This window comes from Macrosteles quadrilineatus, unplaced genomic scaffold, assembly GCF_028750875.1.
Source record: "Macrosteles quadrilineatus isolate MER2022 unplaced genomic scaffold, UCM_ALF_1.0 Scaffold_8__2_contigs__length_117827958, whole genome shotgun sequence".
NCBI classification, from domain to species: domain Eukaryota; kingdom Metazoa; phylum Arthropoda; class Insecta; order Hemiptera; family Cicadellidae; genus Macrosteles; species Macrosteles quadrilineatus.
In genome coordinates, this window is record NW_026542601.1 from 36,339,147 (window position 1) to 36,362,357 (window position 23,211).

General features: G+C 35.7%; 1 protein-coding gene across 1 annotated transcript; it reads right to left on the bottom strand.

Annotated features, from left to right (window-relative positions):
• Nucleotides 1-2,527: 2,527 nt before the first annotated feature.
• LOC128999829 (60S ribosomal protein L3) lies at nucleotides 2,528-18,030 on the bottom strand. Its single transcript, XM_054426528.1, has 8 exons — nucleotides 17,996-18,030; nucleotides 12,402-12,594; nucleotides 11,258-11,426; nucleotides 7,958-8,093; nucleotides 7,158-7,344; nucleotides 4,679-4,881; nucleotides 3,113-3,268; nucleotides 2,528-2,736 (listed from the first exon to the last, which is right to left on the bottom strand). The coding sequence occupies exons 1-8, from the start codon at nucleotides 17,996-17,998 to the stop codon at nucleotides 2,575-2,577; spliced, it is 1,209 nt and encodes a 402-aa protein (XP_054282503.1). The 5' UTR covers nucleotides 17,999-18,030; the 3' UTR covers nucleotides 2,528-2,574.
• Between the last annotated feature and the right edge of the window lie 5,181 nt (nucleotides 18,031-23,211).

A 23,211-nucleotide genomic window follows, 5' to 3' on the forward strand; every position in this document is an offset into this window, starting at 1 on the left:
GGTGATTTTATAAGTTGAAGTAAGATGCACCCTTACCAAAATGTTATGATTAAATGCGGTTTGTTTGGTTATGCAAGTTTTAGAAATCTCTTGTTACAATGGAAACTGCATCTCTGGTTATTTCTAGTAGATGGGCTAAATTTCAAAATTTTTGAATAAACTGTGTTTTTGACGTCCTAAATGGCCGTTATACTAGTCACTGACTTTAGTTTACTTAGTTACACACTATTCTTGACGGAAAACATGTTTGTAAGAATTTATCCCTTTCAGACCCAGCACACTCATTTGTGTAGGTAAATTCTCAAGTCCTGACAACCTTTTGAAGTTTCTGGATCTTTTTGTTGCTCAGACCTGTACGCTTGTGTAGGTTATGGAGATCAGCTGGGAATTTTTGTTTTGCAGTCTGCCTTCATGTCTTATGGTACCTAACACTGATTGTTTTGTTGCAATGTCATGGTAAGATAGGAGAAAGAGACAACTGTTAAGGTTAATGACTGTTTTATTTATATTTTTAAACGTATATAATGCTAATTATTGCAGAAACTGAAATGGTTAATATGGTATTATGAAGGTTTTGTCTTTAAAACAAGCCTAATTAATAATTTTAGTATTTGAAATCTAGGTTAAAAACCAACATTTATTCAAAATTTGCTCAGGACTTAAAGCGGTCGAGATGACTAAGATTCCCAGGTCTGAAAGAGAGGAATCAAAATTAAAGTCCCATGTCTGCAGGTAGAGTGGATCCGTCCTAATCCTGCTTGTCAAAAGTGTTATTGTTGGGAGCTCGGCAATGCAGGCGGGCCAGGAATACCGCCCTCCCCGGCTGTTTCTAGAAATTCTGTGTCCTACTACAATTTGCTTAAATTGAACCATAAGACTTGGAGCACCATGCGAATGCTCATTTTGTTCGTCTGAGAAAGAGGAATACAAACAACTTTGAGTGAACACTCTACGATTTCCCATTACAGAGTTATCAGGAGTTAGGCTCGATGTATGAACCTGCTCTGGTCGGTACCGATAACTCGGTTACAGGAAACCATAGAGCGTTTACTCAAAGTTGTTTTTATTCCTCTTTCTCACGCTATGGTCCTCATCATGACACGCACACTTGTTTCACATGAGGCCCAGCCGATCACAGTAAAGGCAAATTTCACGTACAAGGCGAGGACGGAGATAATGGATCAAGTGCCAGAAAATAACTTTCCGCCACACTACACTGTTTTAACGAACTTCCCACACAAGGATTTAGTCCAGAAAACAGCTGTTTGCCACCAGCTTAATCAAATGGGGTTTCATTGCGTAATATTGTACTGTAATGAGTTTTACTCGACACAAATCAGCTGATTATACTGTATTGAGGTGGCAATGAGTGGTTGTAAACCAAATTTTTAGTCCTTTAGTTGGTGGAAATATACAAGGATTTGTACAGATTAAGTAGTACTGTACGGCGTAAACTATCGTATGCAACTTGACCAAAATGTGTGTACCGGACTCGTATGGTAATCCCACGACCACACTCGTCCTGTAAACACTTATTTTCAGGACTAGTAACGTAATATACTAATTCTGTACGAGTTATTAACGATACTTTTCATCACAACGCAAATATATACACAAATACAGAATTTTCAAATAGTTTTAGACTAATCTGTATCAGTGAAAGTATACTTTACGTATATGGTTTCATGATTATAAATTTTTTTAGATAAATATATTATTAAAGGCCTTGTCACTTTATTTGGTTTTACATTTTGTAGGCCTAAGTTGTACCAGTTCGTTGACTTTCTGTATTCCTCTACATATCTTTCTCGTAATTTCTCTGTGGGAAGGTGTTGTAGTTTCTCTGAAGCTTTTTGTCATCAAATCATTAGGAATTTTAACATATTTTGAGCAATTTCAAACACGGAGTACGCTAAAACACAGGAAACATTGTGCAACAATGAAAACAGCTGATTAAAATAATTAAAATGAACAGTAAGAAAAAAACACTAGCAAGTGTAGTGGGTAAATGGAGAGCTAATAATTGGGAGCGAGGGAAAGTCAGCTGATTGTTTTTTCCTCGCCCTTCATTGATGTCAGCTGTTATCAAAAATAGTTACTTTCGGCACGGAGTGATGGCCCCTATACTCTATGTTACATCCGTTTTTACTAAAAAGTTTAAGCTTACTAATACGAGAAACCTGATCATTGGCCATATGAGTTGGCATGTTGTTTACAAAAACAGAAACAAGATGTAAATAAAATGTATAACAAGATGTAAAAGTTAAGAAAGAGTTATAGCTGATTTTAAAGAGTAATATTAACAAGTTGACAAGCCATTTTATTACTTTGGACTAAGTTAACAGTTTACAGGTAGGCCTAAGTCATTCAAGTTCTTTGATGAATACCACTTGGCAGTTAAAGAAACTACTGTAATGATTTTCGATCATTTCGAGCTTTTGAATTCACACATGAAAGCGCTTCTAAGTACAATAATAGCTTATACCCTACATGGGAAATTTGCTAAAAAGTCAAGTAAACAAGTCAGTTTCCTTTTAAAATTTTATTATCAACTCAATAAAAACAAGATTAAAACTAAGCAGCTTCTTCCTTGATCCTGTCTTTCTTGAGTTGTCCCATGAAGGCAGCCTTGTCTGCGGCTGTCTGGAATCTTCCGTGACCGAACTTGGAGGATGTGTCGATGAACTTAAGGTTGATCTTCTCCAGAGCCACCCTCTTGGTATGGACAAGCAGCGACTGAAACCAAAATCACGAGTTTAAAACGGGTAAAATGTGAATCAACGATGTAAAATACTTGATTATAGCAACAAATCAGTCCTATCATTTATTTTCATTGAGGATCAAAAACTTATTTGGCTCAAAAATCTCATCATATTTGTTGCAAAAAATACAAGGTCTATTGAACAAGTGAAGAGTAATGTTTAGAGAAAACGTAAGCTTTCTTCTTAATAAAACGTATGCGCTCGTCACCGTTAATAATTATTGACCCGTGAATAGTGGTAGTACAAACAATATATTCCAGGTGAGCATAAGGCAAACCAAAGGCTGTTCAGGAAAGATAACCATGTCAAAATTGACCTGATGTAGGGTTGTCGAAACATCAATGACTTACCTTTCTCATGGTGATGACCCTCTTCTTGGGACCGACACAGCATCCCCTCATCATGACAAAGTCATTGTTCACCTCTCCGTAGTGAGGGAAGCCTCCCATTGGTGTGATGGTTTTCTCCGACAGATCGTACTCTGTAGAGGCGTTGTTCTTAATAACCTGAACACAACTTGGATTAATACACACTGTGTGAACAACACAGATAACATTGAAGTTAAGTGATCTAGCTATTATTAGGTACTTCCATGTAAGTCTCTAACACGATGGTAAGAAAAAGTTTGAATATAAGATATTGATTAAAGTTTTAAAAATTGTAAGTTTAACCTTGTAATAGCCTATATTGAAGTTTGGTTACCTTTAGAAAACCAGAGCTGCATATTAATTTAAGTGTGTTGCTGAACTAAATATCAACAATTCCCAGACAGAATGTTGTGGTAAGAGTCAGCATTTATATTCCACAACAATAATTATCCAAGCATTGCCAAAAAGCAAAGTTAGGTTCTCTTTGTGGTCAAGTCAGCATTTGGTGGATGTATTTGTTAAGTAGAAATAATGTTAAAGATGTTATAGTAAACAGGACTTTCAGATACTTCATTCAGGGTGTCTAGTGTTTCATAAAAATAAACTTCCAAGGACAATCCAAGGTTTTCCAGGTTCAAAATTACAGGTTTTTTAAGGTTCAAAATTAAAAATTTCCGATGGTCAAATACTTAGTTACAAGTTCATTTTCAACTGCTGGTACTTTAAAAACACTTAAGTGAATTTTCATGATAAGTTCTTGCAATCGCAGCAATATCGACGATTTTAATTTTCGACCAAGGCAAAATCTGTGTTAATTCCTGGGATCTTGGCAAAATAGGTATCGATTCCTGGGATCGCGGCAACATGCGTGCAGATTTCCTGTTATTGTTGCAACGCCGTGATATTTCTTGCCATCGCAGGAACATGCGTTATTCGCAGTCTTTTCCCGCAATTTTCAACCACGCTAAACAAAACAATATCGGTGGATTTATTGTTTCAAGGACTATTCAAACATTTAAATCTCCCGGTTATATACAAAATTCACAGATTTGTTCATCAAAATTTACATCCAATTCCCTGTTTCTAGGTCGCCTGGACGTCCCAAATATGCTAATAAATAGATTGGAAAACAAAAACATGGGTTTGTAATCTCTGCTGTTTGAAAGAGGGGGGGAGGGAGCTTGATGTCAAGGTTCTGCATTTGGTTACTGTACTATTACAGTGTCAAAAACTTGTTTTATTTTTTCAGTCTATGAGTACAACCTTAGTTATCTAAAATGCAACTTGTAGGTATTTCTAACATAGTGACCCACAGACACAGGTTTTTTCTAGTGCCTATGCCAGCAGTATTTGATGACACAATCTTAAAATGTTTTCCCAGGAAAATTGTAAAAACCAAATCCCTTTACATTTTGTCCCACTTTCTCAGCTTACTGATAACCTATCTACCACAAACCCATACATAAATTAACACATTGTATGCACCAACTTCTTGCCAAAATCAAAATGAGGAAAAACCTCAAACCACACAACTACAGATTATCTCACCTTGCCGTCCTTAGTGTGGATGCCCTGGCCAATACGGTAGATCTTCTTGTTGATCTCCGTTCGGTGGTGATAGCCCTTCTGACCAGCGCGGGCAACCGTGAACTGAACTCGACTTGGATGCCAAGCTCCAATACATGCCACTTTACGCAGACCCTTGTGTGTCTTGCGAGGCAGTTTCTTAGTGTGCCAACGGGAAGTCACACCTAAGAAGCAATTTGAAAATCTAAATACCAATTGAGAATTTAAAGCAGCAAAGCCCTTTGAGCAACAGTTGACAACCAAGTCGGTAGCAAGATATCAGTAGGAAGGCAGCATGAGTTTTTATCAACACCCAAAATCAGAAATGCACATCTCATGATTATCATCATGCGTCTTGACTACAGAAAGCATTTCACCATTTCACAACTTGTATAACTGTTGAGAACATGGAGAAATCAAAATTGTAATTTTTTAGGGAAATAGCCTATTATTATTAAATTATTTTAAGCAAATCTCACAACATACTACCTATTTGGTTTTTAATACCTTAGTTTAAGAAACATAGTTTGTGATACAAGGCATTTGCTATGTGCCAGGTAATTAACTTGATTCTGTTAGCAGTCCAGGATCTGAAGGGGGTTGAGTATGCATGGAAAGCCTGACACAATTTTATTTCTGATTGTTGTTAATTGGCACTATAATGATCACAAAAACGCATGTTGTCACCCCCCAGCGTGGTCGACATCCCCAGTGGGAGGAGGGAATATGGCGGGGGCGCCGCTTACTTAAAGGCTTATAGCTAGAGAACCATTCTAGATTGCACATTGAAATGAATGTCAATTTACGTACAATATTATGACCTTAAAAAATGTTACCATGTTTAAATCCGTATCTAGGTTGTTTTTTTTTTCATAATAACATATTATATTCGTACTATACTGAAGCTAATATCTTCAATAAACAGTGTGTTTTAAAAGTCCCGGAACGGCTTAATATTTTTTGAACCAACATTACTTAGTAGGTTGCGCGGTTTTTTTTCTAAATAGGTACATTAAAACCTACCTTTTTAAGCATTTTGTCAATTTTCTTCTCCAGGGGGATGTCCCACAAGGAGTAAGAAAAAATCTTTAATATAAACATAGGTTAATATGCCTATCAAATTGATAGGTCTTAGCTATTAAAATACAATGCTGCAAATTTGAACTCAAACGGACAACTGAGTGTCTATGTTCCATCTAAAATGGTTCTCGAGTTAAAAGCAGCGTTTTAGTAAAGGGCGCCACCTGCCATTTCCTCCTGGGAAATTTAGTCCAGAAAAATCCCCCCTGATATTTTATTACAGAATAATGAACGAGTTAAAAAAACTTAAGGGCTAAAATTTATTTAACACCGCTAAGAGACGCACAAATCCGAGTTCAAAATACTATTAATTGAAAGATTTTGCTAATACCTATTGCTAATACACTCAAGATTTCCTCAGCGAGCCACCTCAATGAGAAGATATCATATTGCTGAATAAGCTAACATGAATTTTATGCCTAATAACTTTGTTTCAAGTGTCATAGACTATCTTTATTATAATTTTATATATATATATATATATTTAACCGTCCCAGTACTATCTTTATTATAATTTTATATATATATATATATTTAACCGTCCCAGTACTTAGTAGCCTACTTTTTCCACCCTGTACTGAAGATAAACAGTAAAATATGACAAACTTAGCAATGAGATTCCCGTCATAAAGGTTCTCCTAGAATAAGACCAAGAATCAAATTTGAGTAGCAAGACATCAGTAGGAAGGCAGCATGAGTTGTTTCAACACACAAAATCAGAAATACACATCTCACGTTATCATCATGCATCTTTGCTACTTGATTTATATGATTATCGTATACAAATTACTTGTGAAAATTGGAAATTTGTTGTTTGGGATACTGTTAGGTGAATTTGCACAAATTGACTTTTAATTCTGCTAAGGGCAAAAAAAACACTTGTTTTTGTATTGTAATGAAATCAAGATTAAGAAATACAGTACGCCTAAGTTAAATCACAAAAATAATTTTCAATTTGGCTAGATGTGTTTTGTTTGTACTGGGTACTTTTATTTCTACCATCCCAAAATATTTACTCAAACCAAAAGTGATTGCAATTTAAATATCTGGGGCACTATGAAATATGAAAAAATGTTGTAGTTTTTGAGTTAGTATGGTTCCAAGGACTCTAAATCATTTTTGTTACAGCAACACTAACGCATTTTAAGGGAGAAAATAGAATGTTAAAATATTCTGTGAGTGGTTCATTCAATTATGTCCGAATAAAAAATGGCTAAAGCTGGTTCTTCAGGGAAGTATACTTTAATATCCTAAAAAGGCCTAGTTTAGTATTTTAAAGGTAAGCTAAATTTTGAAAGCAGCCAATTTGTTACTTAACAGTGTAAAATCTTGTGGGGGAAAACCATTCCACTAACCGCTAACAACCAACAAAATCACCCACCCTTGTATCCATGTCCCTTGGTGACTCCGATCAAGTCAATCATCTCGTCAGGCGCAAACACGCTAGACACAGGTACAGGCTTCTCTAGGTGTTCCCTCGCCCACTTCACCTTGTCCTCCACTGTACCTCCGTTCACTTGGATCTCCATAATGTGTGCCTTCTTCTGCCTCTTCTTCAGCAGCTTCATCTGAAACCAACAGTCATTAGTACCACCTACAGAAGGCACTTACTGTTACTTTGCAATAGCCGAGAACATTTCTTGGCTTTTCGGGAATAAGTGAAATAACCAAGGACCATTCATTACGAGGTAGTGTTAAGCTCTCCTCAAGTACCTTATAAAAGCATTTTAATAATAACTTATTATTTTTTGTAGGCTAACGCTCCTTACACTTATTTAGGCAATGGCCTTGTGATAATTAAAACGAGGACCTAGTTTAGATCTAAACAGATACAAGAGATTGGTCTGTGCAAACTGTCCATGACATGGTTTTCCTGAGGGTCACCGCCCGACGGGCTCAACCTAGGTTATGGAATATGCCACGACTGTCTCAGCCCGAGGACGAAACAGATGCTGTTTGATGTGGCAGACACACTCTGTAGAAACAGAGAGATCACTGCAGCCTGTGAGGGCTCTCACATCAGTGAAAAAGTTACTTTAGATTAAGTGGTCGAGTTGGAAACCAAAAAAACTAATTATTATATTTTATGGTACTGCAAATTTCATAAAAAGATATATATATCCAATTAAAAGTCAATAGTCTAACATAATACTATTGTCCTAAAGGACAAGCATTTATTACCTGAGTGTGAGCAATGACTCGGATGACTTTGCAGTACTTGATCATTTTCTTGAAGTCCTGCTCAATGGTCTTCAGCCCGAGAGGGTCTTGCCACTTCTTGGAAGCTTTGGTGAACGCCTTCTTCTTGCTCTTGTACCTGCGACACAAGCAAGGGAATAGAGGGGAGACTCTTCTACGAGCGGAGTCTCACCCTCCAGCGTTCGGCTGAACCAAAGTGTTCAGCATGAACAGACACTCTCTTCAGTGAGCGGAGAGCAGTTACAGGGTTAGTCAAATGCTTAAATAAGCACATTACAACTCACGTCATGAGATTATCATTAAGTTACAATGATTTAAATTAGGCCTAACATCTCAGACCGCCCTAGATTATCTTCACAAAAATCAGGTTCTAACCATTGTACACAGAGGGTTATCATCATGGATGATGGTCACTTAAATCATTTCAAAGTCCCATGTTGAATTTAACATTCAACCAAATTAAAAATAAATAGAAATAATTGAGAGAAAACATTGATTATGAAAAGTTCTGGGTGTAAATATATCAAATTGAAGTAGATTGATTGAATGGGAAATTCATTCTAGTAGGCCTACATAGATTCTTAGGAGATTCTCTATAAGCTCAAACTACACAAATATTAGCTTAAAATATTTATTGTAAATGTATTTCCATTGCAGGGTGTCTACTACATTCTGGATAAAAAATTCATGGACAATTCCCGTACATTTAAGGACACTTTGCCGTAACCTTTGTCGGTGTTATTAGGCCTACCGAATAATTTTCCTGATTTGTCAGACTGTATTAGTCTTGTTATTCACTGTAGTTGTACCAGAGAGAAAAGTAAATAAAATTTACCATGAAAAATCGTCTAAGTCCGTAAAACTGTCTAAAAACGCTTATATCTCGAAAACGGCTTGAGATACGGCAAAACGGTTGAAATTCTGGCACACATAGTGTGTGTCAACTTTTGATTATAAACAATATTACAACATAAAAAAAATCAAAAAGTAAAAAAAAATTAACATTATTTTATATGGGTACAAATAAAATTTACCATGAAAAATCGTCTAAGTCCTAAAACTGTCTAAAAACGCTTATATCTCGAAAACGGCTTGAGATACGGCAAAACGGTTGAAATTCTGGCACACATAGTGGGTGTCAACTTTTGATTATAAACAATATTACAACATAAAAAAATCAAAAAGTAAAAAAAAAATTAACATTATTTTATATGGGTAGCGCGTATTTTATATGGGGGAGCATGCCCGAGGCACTGTCAAGTTGATGATTTTGAGAATATACATGTGAATGGATGAGGAATAGTGCTATACAATGGTATTGAACATTAATATAGGCTTGTATAGGCCGAGAGCTCGATTTTTTAAAAAAGTGGTCAAAAAAAGCTCACCATGTTATTCTTATGGGGAAAACGTGCCTAAAGTGGCGTCATACCCGTATATTGCCACTACTCTTACAAAATAAGACTGTAGATTATTTACATGTTTAATATGAAACCACAAACAGTTTTATGGCACTAGACACTGGCCGCGGCAAATTGAATCTTCAAGCCGAAAGTACAAGTAAGAAGTGAAATTTAACAGCCATTATAAAGCTATTATTTTCACGATAAAATAGGTTTGAGATCTAATAATAATTACCCTAGTAATAAAAAAAGAAGTTGTAAAGGAATAAAAGTGATACAACTTTTATGAGCTAGCTGCTGAGTCAACAGTTCTTGGAAGTACTTGACTTGATTGTCGTGATAAAATATTAATGGGTTTGAGATTGTTAATGGGATTTTTATTGCATAATTACTCTAGTAATAAATTATGAAAATGTAAACAAACATCTGATAAACCTTTTATGTGCTCCTAACCAACTAGCGATCAATAAAATTATGACCCATTAAAAATTTAAGGACATAGTCTGGCATTTAAGGACAATTCCCGTACATTTCATGGCCAGTAAAAATTTAAGTACAATTCCCGGTTGCCCCGGATTTCCCGGTTGGTAGACACCCTGCATTGCTAAAAAGTGGTCTGTTTAGCAAAATAAGACCACTTTGACTAAACTGGGCTAGCGTAGTTACCACTTATGAGAATAAAAAACTGTATAACATAAACTGAGTCAAGTTAAACGATGACTTGTTTGTTTAAAGACATCTCAGACCGCCCTAGATTATCTTCACAAAAATCAGGTTCTAACCATTGTACACAAAGGGTTATCATCATGGATGTTGGTCATTTAAATAATTCCAAGTCAAATGTTGAATTTACCGTTCAACCAAACACAAAAAATTGATTTTAGACATTGATCGAATGAAAATGACTAGGCCTACTAATTAATATGTTGAATCAAATTAAAACGTGGAATTATTGAATGAGAAATTTATTCCAGTTCACAACAAATATGGTATGGTAGGCCTAGATGATTTATTTATGCTCATGTTGCACATTTAAAGTTAAATAGCTGTACAGTTTCTTAGCCTACGAGCTCAACTAAAAAGTAGAAAGAAATTTCTCCATAAAGCTATACAGACCACTTTATCTCTATTGGGCTTGGATAGTTCTACTAGTTAGGTCTTACAGAAGAAAAATATAACAAAATAACTAGGCTACAATGACTTTCTTGGGTATTGTTTTTAGACATCTCAGACCGCCCTAGATTATCTTCACATATATCAGGTTCTAACCATTGTACACAAAGGGTTATCATCATGGATGCCAGTAAAAACAGATAACTTAAGCCAGCAATGATTTAATTTAAGGAGTGTTTGGGTTATTTTTAAGATGAGATTGATTGACATCATACAATGTCATCAAATAATTAAATTGTTATCTACAATTAAAAAATTAATAATAAATTTAGAGTAGACCTATTTGAACAAGTACCTACGCCTAATGTACAGAAAATAACCACTTACTTATCATTAACTTTAAATTAAAAAAGAAATTTTGTTATAATCCTAATTTGAGATGTCATCAGTGTTGAATAAACTGATGAAGAAATAGTTAACAAGTTATAAAACATCAAATGATTGATGAGCGACTTGGAAGGGAATTACAAGCCTCCTAAGGCCCTAAGTAACTGTCCGTGACATGGTTTTCCTGAGGGTCATCGCCCGACGGGCTCAACCTAGTTTATGGAATATGCCACGACTGTCTCAGCCCAAAGGCGAAACAGATGCTGTATGATGTGGCAGACACACTCTGTAGAAACAGAGAGATCACTGCGGCCTGTGAGGGCTCTCACATCAATAGGTAGTTTGTGTTCCAGGAGCTTAAGGGAGAATCTTGACTCACCAGTTCTTGTAGTAGCGTCTACGGCAATCCTCGGACAGATGTTCAGCCCACACAGTGACCAGTGAGCGCATGCCATGGGGTGTCTCAATGTAGCCGATGACACCCACAATCACCATGGGAGGAGTCTCCAAGATGGTCACAGCCTCCACAATTTCTTTCTTGTTTATCTCTGAAAAATTAAAAATAAAATCAAGTTAATATTAGGATAATTATTTTGAATTAAATACCTATTACAGCATTACCTAACAACACCCGCCTAACCTTAAACTTAGAGTAAAATTTTAAGATTATGACTGTCTGTGACATGGTTTTCCTGAGGGTCATTGCCCGACGGGCTCAACCTAGGTTATGGAATATGCCACAACTGTCTCAGCCCGAGGGCGAAACAGATGCTGTTTGATGTGGCAGACACACTCTGTATAAACAGAGAGATCACTGCAGCCTGTAAGGGTGTTCACATCATGTACAGTAGAACTGCCAACTATCTGAATCACCGATTATCCGAATTGCTCACAGAAATAATTTTTAATTTAAAACCACAGTTAATAAGAATCGTTATTAAAGAAAGCGGAAGCCGTAAACGCGGAAATATCCAAAACCCTGTCTCGCGATTGTGTTGACACCACCGTTGTCTCCTGTGGTCACGGTAACATTTTTGCGATCCAATCAAAATTCCAATATCCCAGTAGTTTTGACACCATAATCGTCTCCTGTGGTAACGGAAAATCAGGTAGGCCTACTCCAAGACCATAAAGGCATTAAATTTTCCGATCGCAAAATCATCGCAGATGCATTCTGCGATAACAATAGTAAAAGCGTGACATGACTCAGCCTTATTTCGGTAAAAATCCAATTAGCCTATCCCAACTTTTGATTATCCAAATGGGGTCCAATCCCGATCGATTTGGATGATTGGAGTTATACTGTGTAAATTTTTCAAATTGGCCTACTATTAATTTTGTTAAAAGGAAACAAAAATAAAATAAAATAAAAATCCAGCAATGCTCAATTATATTAGGCCTAGGCAACTTTCATCAGCGGCATTGTTTGTCTGAAAATAACTTACAATAAAATTATGCTCAACTTAACAGATTAAAATGGTAAGATGAAGATGGTTAAGTTTGATAAGTTTAACATAACTTACTTGAACCAGGTCTGTCTGCCTCCCTCACTACGTGTGTCATACCAGCCTTGTAGCCGAGAAAAGCTGTTAGATGGACAGGTTTCTTGGGGTCGTCCTTGGGGAAGGCCTTCACCTTACCACGATGACGCCTGGACCTCTTCTTAGGGTAGAAGCCCATCGACCCATGACGGGGCGCACTGAATTTCCTATGAGACTGAAATTAACAAAATAACACTAATGTTAAGACATGTTTATTTCCAGTAGACATATTACAAATGTATTTGAAGAGTCAAACATTTTTCATGCAGAGCAGTTGTAAAATTGAGAATTAAGTTGCAGAGTGTACTTTTAAGTCTATGAAGAAAAAAAAAAAAAAATGCATTTTAAGTTATTTAATAGATCTAAAAGTAATATCACAAGAGTTTATCGTTATCGAGAAGTAAAAACAACCATTAAAAGTTAGCATAACAGCATAACATTACAAAATCAGACAGGTTGTAACTAGGCTACCTACAAGGCATTATGTGAAGGCATAAAAGTTAGATAAAGACAACTAAAAACATAACTTTGACGAAGGGAGGTCTAAAAAATCTTTGAGTTCGTAAAAAGGATTAACAGCTAGCCATTGGAACACTATATGTTTAAGAGTTAAAATAAGTTATGGGAGAGAGAACATAAATGTGGGAATCTTATTAATACATTGCATGCCCACTATTATTTCATAGCTTTTCTTGGATTCCTCCAGTATAACTAGGAAATGTCAAGTTTTTTTCTGAATCGGGTATTGTGCTGGTAATTTTCTAAAAAGGCACTTTAATCGACTCAGCCTAGTACAAAGTTGGTTTATATGAAGCTCCAAGACAATTTTTGATCCAATGTAACACCAAGAGATTTTACACTACTTTTAGACATCATAGTATCTGGTCCCTAAGACTAAAAATTAGGTGCAACGTTTTGTCCTTAAAGAAAGCTGTTGGCAACAAACCATTCTGTGGCCCTATTGATACCATGAACAATAGAATTGTTGAGGTTAGTTATATAATTTAATATTAAGCATAGTGGTATCATCTGCATATTGAAAAATATTTCAATTTTTAAGTTACAAGGTAGATTATTCACAGCAATAAGATAATACCCTAACTTAATAACTTAAGAAGCTTCATTAGAAGTTATCTTGCTACAATGTAAGCTTGCTTATTAGCGAATTTTAGCGAATTTCCCTATAGGGAAGTAGCTATTACCGTAGGTCTCATGGTAAGACTTAGGCCCGGGACCGATCTACTTTTTCATTTTAATGTCCCCAGAGGCCAAAAACACCATTCGTTCAAATTTTTATATATGTATATATATATATATATATAGGTATATATATATATAGATTTATATATATATGTGTCCGTGAACACGATAACTTGAGTAATTTTTATCCGATTTTGATGAAATTTGGTTTGAAGGTGTAAGGCGGGATAAACTTGAATGAGTTCGCGATCCAGCTAGATCGGACCATGGGAACAGGGTTTTATGGGGGGTTTTATTGGGTAAAAATTGGTTTTTCTCACTTTTTACCCTCAAAACACAAAATTTCCCAATTTTTCTCTAAACCTTCTTAAAGAGCTTAAAAAAACAAACAATTCAGTATATCAAAGTGTTTTTGTACGGTTATTGGTTACGGAGAAAACTAAAAAAATTGTAAATTTAAAATTCCCATGTTATTCTTATGGAGAATATTGTAAAATGTTGTAGTTTGCTTGTTTATGGATATATTTTGATCAAACTTGGCCAATTTATTTATTTTATAGTAAGCTATCAATATTTTACTAAAAACACACTACTTTATTAGTTTCCTTGTAGCAGCAAACCTAGGTACTCGTTAAACCTAATGTTATTTAAATAGATCAATTGAAAATCAATTCGGCCAAATGGAAATTCGCTTAGACGGCAGGTTTGCTGCGGCGGGGGTATTATGTCATCTGATCGTTGGATACTTAAGTTAACTTAGCAGTTTTAAACCATTTTAGCCTACTTAGCATGTTCGGAATAATTGGGAACAATCGGAAGCCTAGTCGGTTACACTTAAAGAGACATTAAGTTAAGAAACAGTTAAGATTTTGTTACTAAAGTTAGCCTAGGCCTAGGGCCTATAGCTTATTAATATATTTCTTAAATAGAAAATATACACACGTTATGTGATGTGGAAAGCAAAAAGGGACTTCTTGTCGGCAAAGCAAAATTTTCAGTACGGCCAATATTGAGACACCAAGGTCAAAAATTTTGGAATTCGGGTTTTTATTGATTGATAAGCTTAACTTAAACCCTACCTCATTAAACATAGAACAGGGCAGTATCGGTTTTACAAGATTTTGTCGATCGCGGCTCAGAAATGTTAGGTGCACTAAGTAACTTAAGTGGTTGAATTTCCTTTCCGGGTAAAACAAACATTTTTCAATAAATTTTTACAGTATGAAGCCATTGCTGTCCCATCTTAATTTTTGTAACACTTTTTAGTAACAACCCAACCAACACTACAGAATTTTTTCAATCTTTTTAAAGGTGCGCTTTTTGAGAAATTTAAATTTGAAATAAAAAATATAAATTTTGAAAAATACCTTTTCTCTTAACCTCTGTCAAGTTGCATGTCATATGAAAGATCTTACAATAAGCTTTAAAATGGCACAAATTTGAACTCTCTATCTTGTCTGGGGCAGAGCAGCAATTTCAAATTAAAAATTACGCGGAAGGTCAAAATGTTGCGTTTTTTGGAAACTTTACACAGCTGTATTTTGGAAACCGTTTGAGATATTGAGCTTAAATTTGATATTTTTCTTAGTTTGCACAAAAGGTAAGTTAACATATGTAGGCCTACCAAATTTCATCAAAATCTAAAATGGTGAGGTAAAAATTATTTTAAAAGTGTGTTGATTTGATACGGAATGACCCTGGATCATTTTCATTGCATAGGCTAATATAGCGTTGGAAAAAAAATGTCCAAACTGCCGGCAAACAGCGGTTGGACACCGAGCGCACACGTGAAACCAAGGCAGTCCTAGCGATAAGTTATTACAATTCCTGTGACTATGATTAATGATATCTTAGCAGGATACAATAACTATCGCAGCGACACCATAATTGCAGTAAGTTTTAACCCTCCGAGTGTCCATAGTTTAGGCCTTAATGTCCGCCTATTTTTGGCGCATTTGCAAGGTTTTATTAAAACGGATCTGAGAAGCTTAAAACAATGTTAATTCTACTGTTCTATATACCATTTTGTTTGGAAAATCATGGGCTTCAATATTATATATAAAACATAAGGAACATTTGTTTCAAAAAAATTTTTTAGGTAAAAAAAAAATAGCCTAGGCCTATTTTGGAAAAAAAAAAGTTTGCGCTCAATGAAATTGTATAAATTATAGGCCTATAAATATTTGAAAATAGCCACTTTGTTCTAAATTTTATGAGGATTACAAATATATAATAATATAAGGAAGTAGATTTGCAAATAAGTAAGTTATGGGCAAAAAACAGATTTCAGTACATAGCGTTTAGCTAAGAATGCATAGCCTAACCAAAGCTAGGAATCTGGCTGATAATTTACATCAATATCACTACCTACTTCTTCAGGATCATCAACCAGCCCTTCAAAATCACTTAAATCTTCTTATAATGCACCACGTATATCACTACTTTTGATTTTTAACACTAAAACAATGATAAACGTAATAAAACACATCAGTCATCGGTCCGAGGGTAACCTAGCTGTTTACAAAACGCACGTCAGCTGTCTGCTACAATTACGATCGGCTCGGAGAACATAAAGCGCTTAGAGACAGACCTCTGGAGAAAGCGTAGAATATAACGAAAAGAACGATACCTAACTCGATCCAGTTCAATCCGATTCAGTCAGTCATAGAGCCTTCGCCAGTGTCACGCGTCGATTTTTTGACGAGTGACGCTCGGAGGGTTAACATAAACATAGGCTACTTGACTATTTTTTAGAAATCAAAACTATACATAACTTAAGTTAAGTTACATCACATCCATGATCATCCTGTAAATTTTTATGCAATGGAAATGTAACATAGGCCCTATTCCATTCCTCGTCTTTCAGCATAGGGCAACATAAAAGCCAAATAGCCTAAGTTAAGTTCCTACACAACCACCCTGACATAGGCACAAGTTTGCCTAGGCCTAAGTGTGCATTAACTTACTATCCCTTGATTTTAAACATTGAATGAAATTCGAAACAGTTTTAACCCTCCGAGTGTCATGCGTCGCTGCAGCGACGCGTAACGCACTTTGTATAGTGTCGTGCGTCGCTGCAGCGACTCGCGAACACTGTTTACGGCGAAGGCTCTATGACTAACTGAATCGGACTGTACTGGATTGAGTTAGGTATCGTTCTGTCCGTAATATTCTAAGCTTTCTGCAGAGGTCTGTCTCTAAGCACTATTCATTTTAGTTCCGAAAATATTGTAGCAGACAGCTGACTGAGCTGACGTGCGTGTATTTGTAAACAGCTAGGTTACCCTCGGACCGATGAATGATGTTTTTTATTACGTTTATCATTGTTTTAGTGTTAAAAATCAAAAGTAGTGATATACGTGGTGCATTATAAGAAGATTTAAGTGGTTTTGAAGTGCTGGTTGATGATCCTGAAGAAGTAGGTAGTAATATTGATGTAAATTATCAGCCAGATTCCTAGCTATGGTTGGGCTATGCATTCTTAGCTAAACGCTATGTACTGAAATCTGTTTTTTGCCCATAACTTTTTTATTTGCAAATCTACTTCCTTATATTATTATAGATTTGTAATCCTCATAAAATTTAGAACAAAGTGGCTATTTTCAAATATTTATAGGCCTATAATTTATACAATTTCATTGAGCGCAAACTTATTTTTTTTTGAAAATTTTCGAAATTATACATTTTTTTACCTAAAAAATTTTTTTTTTTTTAAATCTTCCTTATGTTTTATATATAATATTGAAGCCCAAGATTTTCCAAACAAAATGGTATATAGAACAGTATAATTAACATTGTTTTTAAGCTTCTCAGATCAGTTTTAATAAAACCTTGCAAATGAGCAAAAAATAGGCTGACATTAAGGCCAAAACACGTGACACTCGGAGGGTTAATTAATTGAAAACATTTGTCAACTTGAAACCCGTGAATGGGTGAACTAGGAAGGATATAATCCCTAGATCTTTAGACCTAGCCTAAGTTGAGTGGCGTTGATTGCTTGCCTATTTTTACTTTTCAAACACCAAGCAATGCAACTGTAAAAATTTACTTAGAGACAAATTAAGTATTAATTAAGATAAAAGATTCAGTACAAAGGCCTAAAACAGAGTATAAGATACTTGTAATAACTTGTAACATGTGAAATGATGACTCGAGAACCCAACCTGAAACGTGCAACGTGGTTCACAAGTTATAATTTGTTATAATTTGATAATGAAAGTTATAATTTGATATTAGTATATAGCATGATAAAAATGATTATTCTATAAAAATTTAACAGCATTGTATTTAATTCACAAAGCAATTATCAATAGCTACAAGGATGAAGACCGATAAAAATGTTAGAACACATAAGAAATATCGTCAGCAGTACTCACCATCGCGAAAGCCGGAAAGGAAAGAACAGGTATTACAAAACATTCCGCCCTTATATTGAAAACCACTGCCACTGATATTTCGTCTCTACTTGAAACTACTTAAGCGTACTATAACCACATCAACATTTTCAATCAGTTACTTACATATTTACTTACATAGATTCCATTTTTTGGCGATTTAGTTAAAAATATGACATAGCAAATTTTTATGGTATGTAAAAAAAAACTATTTTAGCTTGATTGATGTTGAATTTATTTTATTTGCAACAGTTCCATTAATTTACAATAGAAAGGTTAACGAAAATAAACAATACATAGCAGGATTAAGATAAAAAAAGCAATGAATGATACATGAATGATTGTCTGGATGGTCTTCTTCTTAAAAAGCATATAAAAACTTTAGTTGTTGGTGACTTCAACATAGATGTGTTAGTGATAAAAGCTTTAAAATAAGATCTTGTTAACCCAATGTCATCTTATGGGTTACGCTACACCATCACAACCTACCTACCTAGGTATTTTAAGGGCTCGAAATATATATATTTAATATTTGTAATATTTCTGATGATCTTATCAAAAGCAGTGTCTTATGGTAACTGCTGTCTCATCACAATCGCTCAGGTAGCTGAAGTCAAACTTTCTGCACTGGTTGTTATAGGGACCCTCGATCTTATTAAAGAATCCAGAAAATGTTCAACTGGTAATGTTCCATGTTTTCGTTTTTATTTGAAAGAAGAAAGTTGGGATAAGGTGTTTTCATCAAGTAGTTTTGACAAGTTTTGTGAGTTTTTCCAAATTCTGAGGTTCTATTTCGAATCTTTGTTTTCCTCTTATAACAAAAATAAATCTTCAGTCAGCTTCAAAAGTAAATTTATCTTCTGATATTCTTGCTATAAAAAATCGTACTCGTAATCTTTACGGACACTCGGTAAAGACTATAAAGCCTCGTTCACACGGAGCGAGTTTACACGCTACTCGCCGGTGTGTAAGAAGCCGGCGAGTTGGCGAGTGCGCTTGTATTCGTTCACACGGAGCTTGTCCACTCGCTCAGTAGCTGGCTTGAACTAAATCCTCCGACATCTTCGAATAACACGCGCACGCGCACAAGCAACTGTGTTCACAATGGGCTACTTTACACGCCTACTCGCTCAAAAGCTGGCGAGTTGGCGTGTAAAGTAGCGGCAGCGTCAACTTTTTCCAGAGCTTTTTTACAAGCAGCTTTTGGAGCGAGTACGTCGTTCACACTGAGCTATTGTACTAGCTGCATGTAAAAAATCCGGCTTGTAGCTTGTAAACTCGCCCCGTGTGAACGGGGCATTAAACAGCGTTCATCCTCTTTGTCAGGCGAGTACAGTGGTCGCAGTTAGTCTGGGCGCGCGGACCCTTGTGTACTAGCCGTTCTGAGAATTACGGTTCAGAGTGAAAAATTCAAAATGTACGTTTTCAGGAAAAGCACTTTGCAAATTTTTTCCCCTTTATTCAAAACTTTTATTATTTTTTTTATTCCATTAACATTTTAAGTTTCATAAAATGTCCATGGTAACGCAATATCTTTGGTAGTTTCTTTTTAAAAGTGCATCTTTAGTGGAAAAACACAAAATCCTGTCACGACCATAACGGACGTTTAAATGAATATTAAAAATAGTTAATATTATTTTTATAACTATGCTTTGCTATAAACTAATTTACTTTTATGACCATTATACAATAAAAAGGCCACTAAGCTTTTGGTATATTTAGTCTTTCTAGAAAAAAAATAAAAAAACTCAAAAATTTGAAAAAAACCAATAAAATCTTTTTATGTTTGTATATCTCCAAAAAAACTTACCTGAGACCCGAAAAATCGTTATTTTTGTATAAAGGTGTGCTTCTTTTGTGTATAAAACATTGAAATATGACGATATTTTAATTTTTGAAATTTTTATGTTAGAAATCATAAACGTGATGGTCAGGGACAGGCGGTCGTGAATTGTCTGGAATAATCTAAATCTTTCTAAACAATCCTTCAATTATCCTGTTTGTTATAATAAAAATATGTGTTTCAATTGAACTAAACTGCTCAATTTACAATTATATTAAAGTTATTGTCACGACCAAACACACTATAATCCATAATGCTGGATTGGTCGTGAAAAAACCCGCGATGGTCGTGAAACTTTGGTCGTGAAATTACGTGTTATCTGGCTCTGTTCTGGCGGTAGCCCTGCACCTCATGTTCGAGGATACAAAGTGGACTTCTAGGTTAATCTAGCAATTGAAATATCTTATAAACAAAAATTAACACCATGTCTACTTCATCGAATGACTACGTACGGTCATGGACACACCAAAATTACAAAAAACAACAATCTTTTCTTATTTATCTTGTAATTCCTCCTTTCAACTTGAAACGACTGGCACCACAATCCTGACGTACACCCCGAACTAGTCTCTAAAACCAACTGACTCCATCGACGCCAGGCTTGCCACTGTCGTGCTCCAAAGTTGAAAATTTTTCCCAAATGGTCGTGACGCCAAATCGAGGGACAGACTTATTTTGTCATGGTAGTCAGTTTGTAATGACAATAAAATTATAATATGCTCCTTTTTTGTAAGTTTAAAACCATTGATGACATAAAAATATGGCTTTATATATTTCGGCATGAATAATTAGTCTAAAAACAGCGTGAAAGTTGGAAAATGTACCCTAGGGACACGTCATGGTCGTGAATTTTGAGACTTAAAAAATACGAAAAAAATACCTAGAACCTATTTAAAACCAAATAAATGTGTGTAACATGTTGCCCCCGTCCCAAAAAATATTAAAACACATAATAATAAACTACAAATCCAGTATCTACGAAGTAAAAGGCCAGGGACATGAAAACGTACGTTTTTAAATTTTCACTCTTCACTCACCCCCCACAGCCAACAACCCTCAGCCGCTGCACTGACGGCTTGCCGTGTGGGCCAGATGTTTTTGGAAATGAGCAATAAACACTCCCCTCTACACCCCCCGCCAAAGCGCGGCCGCGCGCCCAGACTAGCTGCGACTACTCGTTGTACCGAAGGGTAAAACGACATTATAGAATTGAAATTTCAAAAGCCAAATCTGAAGCAGCACTCAATACGATCAATAAATCTTCCAACAAACCAAAAACTCCCTGGAACATTAATTGTAAATGACCATAAGCCCGAGAATAAGGAAATAACTCTGATAATTTCTCTTTTGGATGAGAATGGTATTGTAGTTTATGAGCCATCTGGGGTTGCAAGTATTTTCAACAATTTTTAGTCAAATTTTCAAGGCTATCTTCTCAAAATACCACCTGGACAATTTTAGAGAATGCATACTTCTTTTCTGCCATCTTACAAAAACACCTTAAATACTTGTTCTGCACAACTTAGACTTTAGTAATGCATGAAATTATGGGATTAAAATCTAAGAACATCAGGGTTTGATGGATTTTGCACAAAACTCTTTAAGGAAATCAGTGATCTTATATGCTCTCCCCTCAAATCATCATCAATTCCTCGTTCGAAGAAGGGGTGTTTCCAATCCGACTGAACTAAAACATGATGCAATTGTTCGCCTACTTCACAAAGAGGGTAAAAAGGTTGATATAAACAATTATCGTCCTATTTCCCTTGTTTAAACTCTTTCGAAGATATTTTGAACAGATTTTTCTTTCTAGACTGATATCTTTTATTAATTAACACAATATTCTTTCCCAAAATCAATTTGGTTTCACAAAAAAATGATGCCATTCACTTTCTAGTCTCATCTTTTTATTCAATCCAGGAAAGGCTGCAGCTGGAATCTTCTTCGATTTTATAGTAAAGCGTTCAGTACGGTAGATCACTGCTTCTTATTAGACAAACTTTGCTCATTCGGGATAAGAGGCATGGCTCACTCCTAGATACATAGAATCTTATCTGACCGGCAGAACTCAGGCAGTTCAAATTCCTTTAATTGATGACAACGACTGTTCTAAGTCTGCATTTTCACCTCCCCTGGCAATCACTGCAGCGGTACCGGTATCCCAAAAGCTCGGTGCTTGGTCTTGTCTTACTCATCCTTTTTATCAATGACCTGCCAAGTTGTGTGCCTGAGTCTGAGGGTAGGGTATGCTTAATTGTTTGCTGATGATAACTCATTGTCGTTGTCTGCAGTATGCGTGCGCCACCTCAGGACGAAAGCAATTGGTCAGATCAGCTAAAATATTAAATTGGTTTAGCTGCAATAACGTGTTTGTAAACAGTGCCAAAACTTGAATGATCGAATTTCATATCAGAAACGAAACAAAGAAAATACAGCACCACTGGCAATTTCCATAGACAACAATCATTTCATTCAACAAACGCTTATCAACAAACGTCCAGGCAGCCTTGAGGGTTGTAAGACAAAGGTATCTATATATTAATTTGAAACTGTTTTTCTTTGTCATAGCTAAATTGAGAGAACGGCTGGGCGTAGAAACTCGGTAGAGGTGTCTAAAGAAAGGTCTTGGTCTGTAGATGAGCCATCAAAAGAGAAACGTGGTAAATTCCCTTGGGGTTGGGGCTCTGCCCCAGTGGCCTTTGAATTCCCATCCCATGTTATTCTTATGGAGGAAAAACTGGGTTTTTGTCCCAGCTAACTTGAGAGAACGGCTGGGCGTAGAAACTTGGTAGGGGTCTCTAAAGAAAGGTCTTGGTCTATAGATGAGCCATCAAAAGAGGAACGAGGTAAATTCCCTTGGGGCTCTGCCCCAGAAGCCTTTAAAGTTGCCTCTTCAAATTTGTTTACCATATGCATAATTCTACACTACTTTTTAATGAAACAGCTGTTAATATTTAAATTGTGATTTATTGAATTTTTCCAAATGAAGTACAGTATTTGCAATGGGTATTTCTGATTTTAAAATCGATTTTATTCTGCATCGTGTCATGTTTTGCAATATAATGTTCTATTACCAAATCAGTGGAAAATCCTAATATCACAGTAACTCTTAAAATTATTTCTTAAAGGGTTAACTTATATCTATTGTATGGCTTGGTTTCTGCCTTTTTTTACCACTTCTTGGAGATTGTACGTAGGTGATATTCTTTGGCGTAATGCATCTGTCGACGAAACTTGGGTTGGTGAAATTATTAGGCCTACAATAGAAAAAAGCGAGAAATCCTGGACAATTTGATATAGGCTAAAAATAAAACTGAATTAACACTGTTCTACATTTCTTGAGCAATCATTGAAA

Coding starts and splice junctions, on each gene's coding strand:
- LOC128999829 (XM_054426528.1), bottom strand. Junction 11,427..12,401: donor GGCAGACAGACCTGGTTCAA/GTAAGTTATGTT, acceptor TTAATTTTTCAG/AGATAAACAAGAAAGAAATT. Junction 2,737..3,112: donor GGGTCATCACCATGAGAAAG/GTAAGTCATTGA, acceptor TTTTGGTTTCAG/TCGCTGCTTGTCCATACCAA.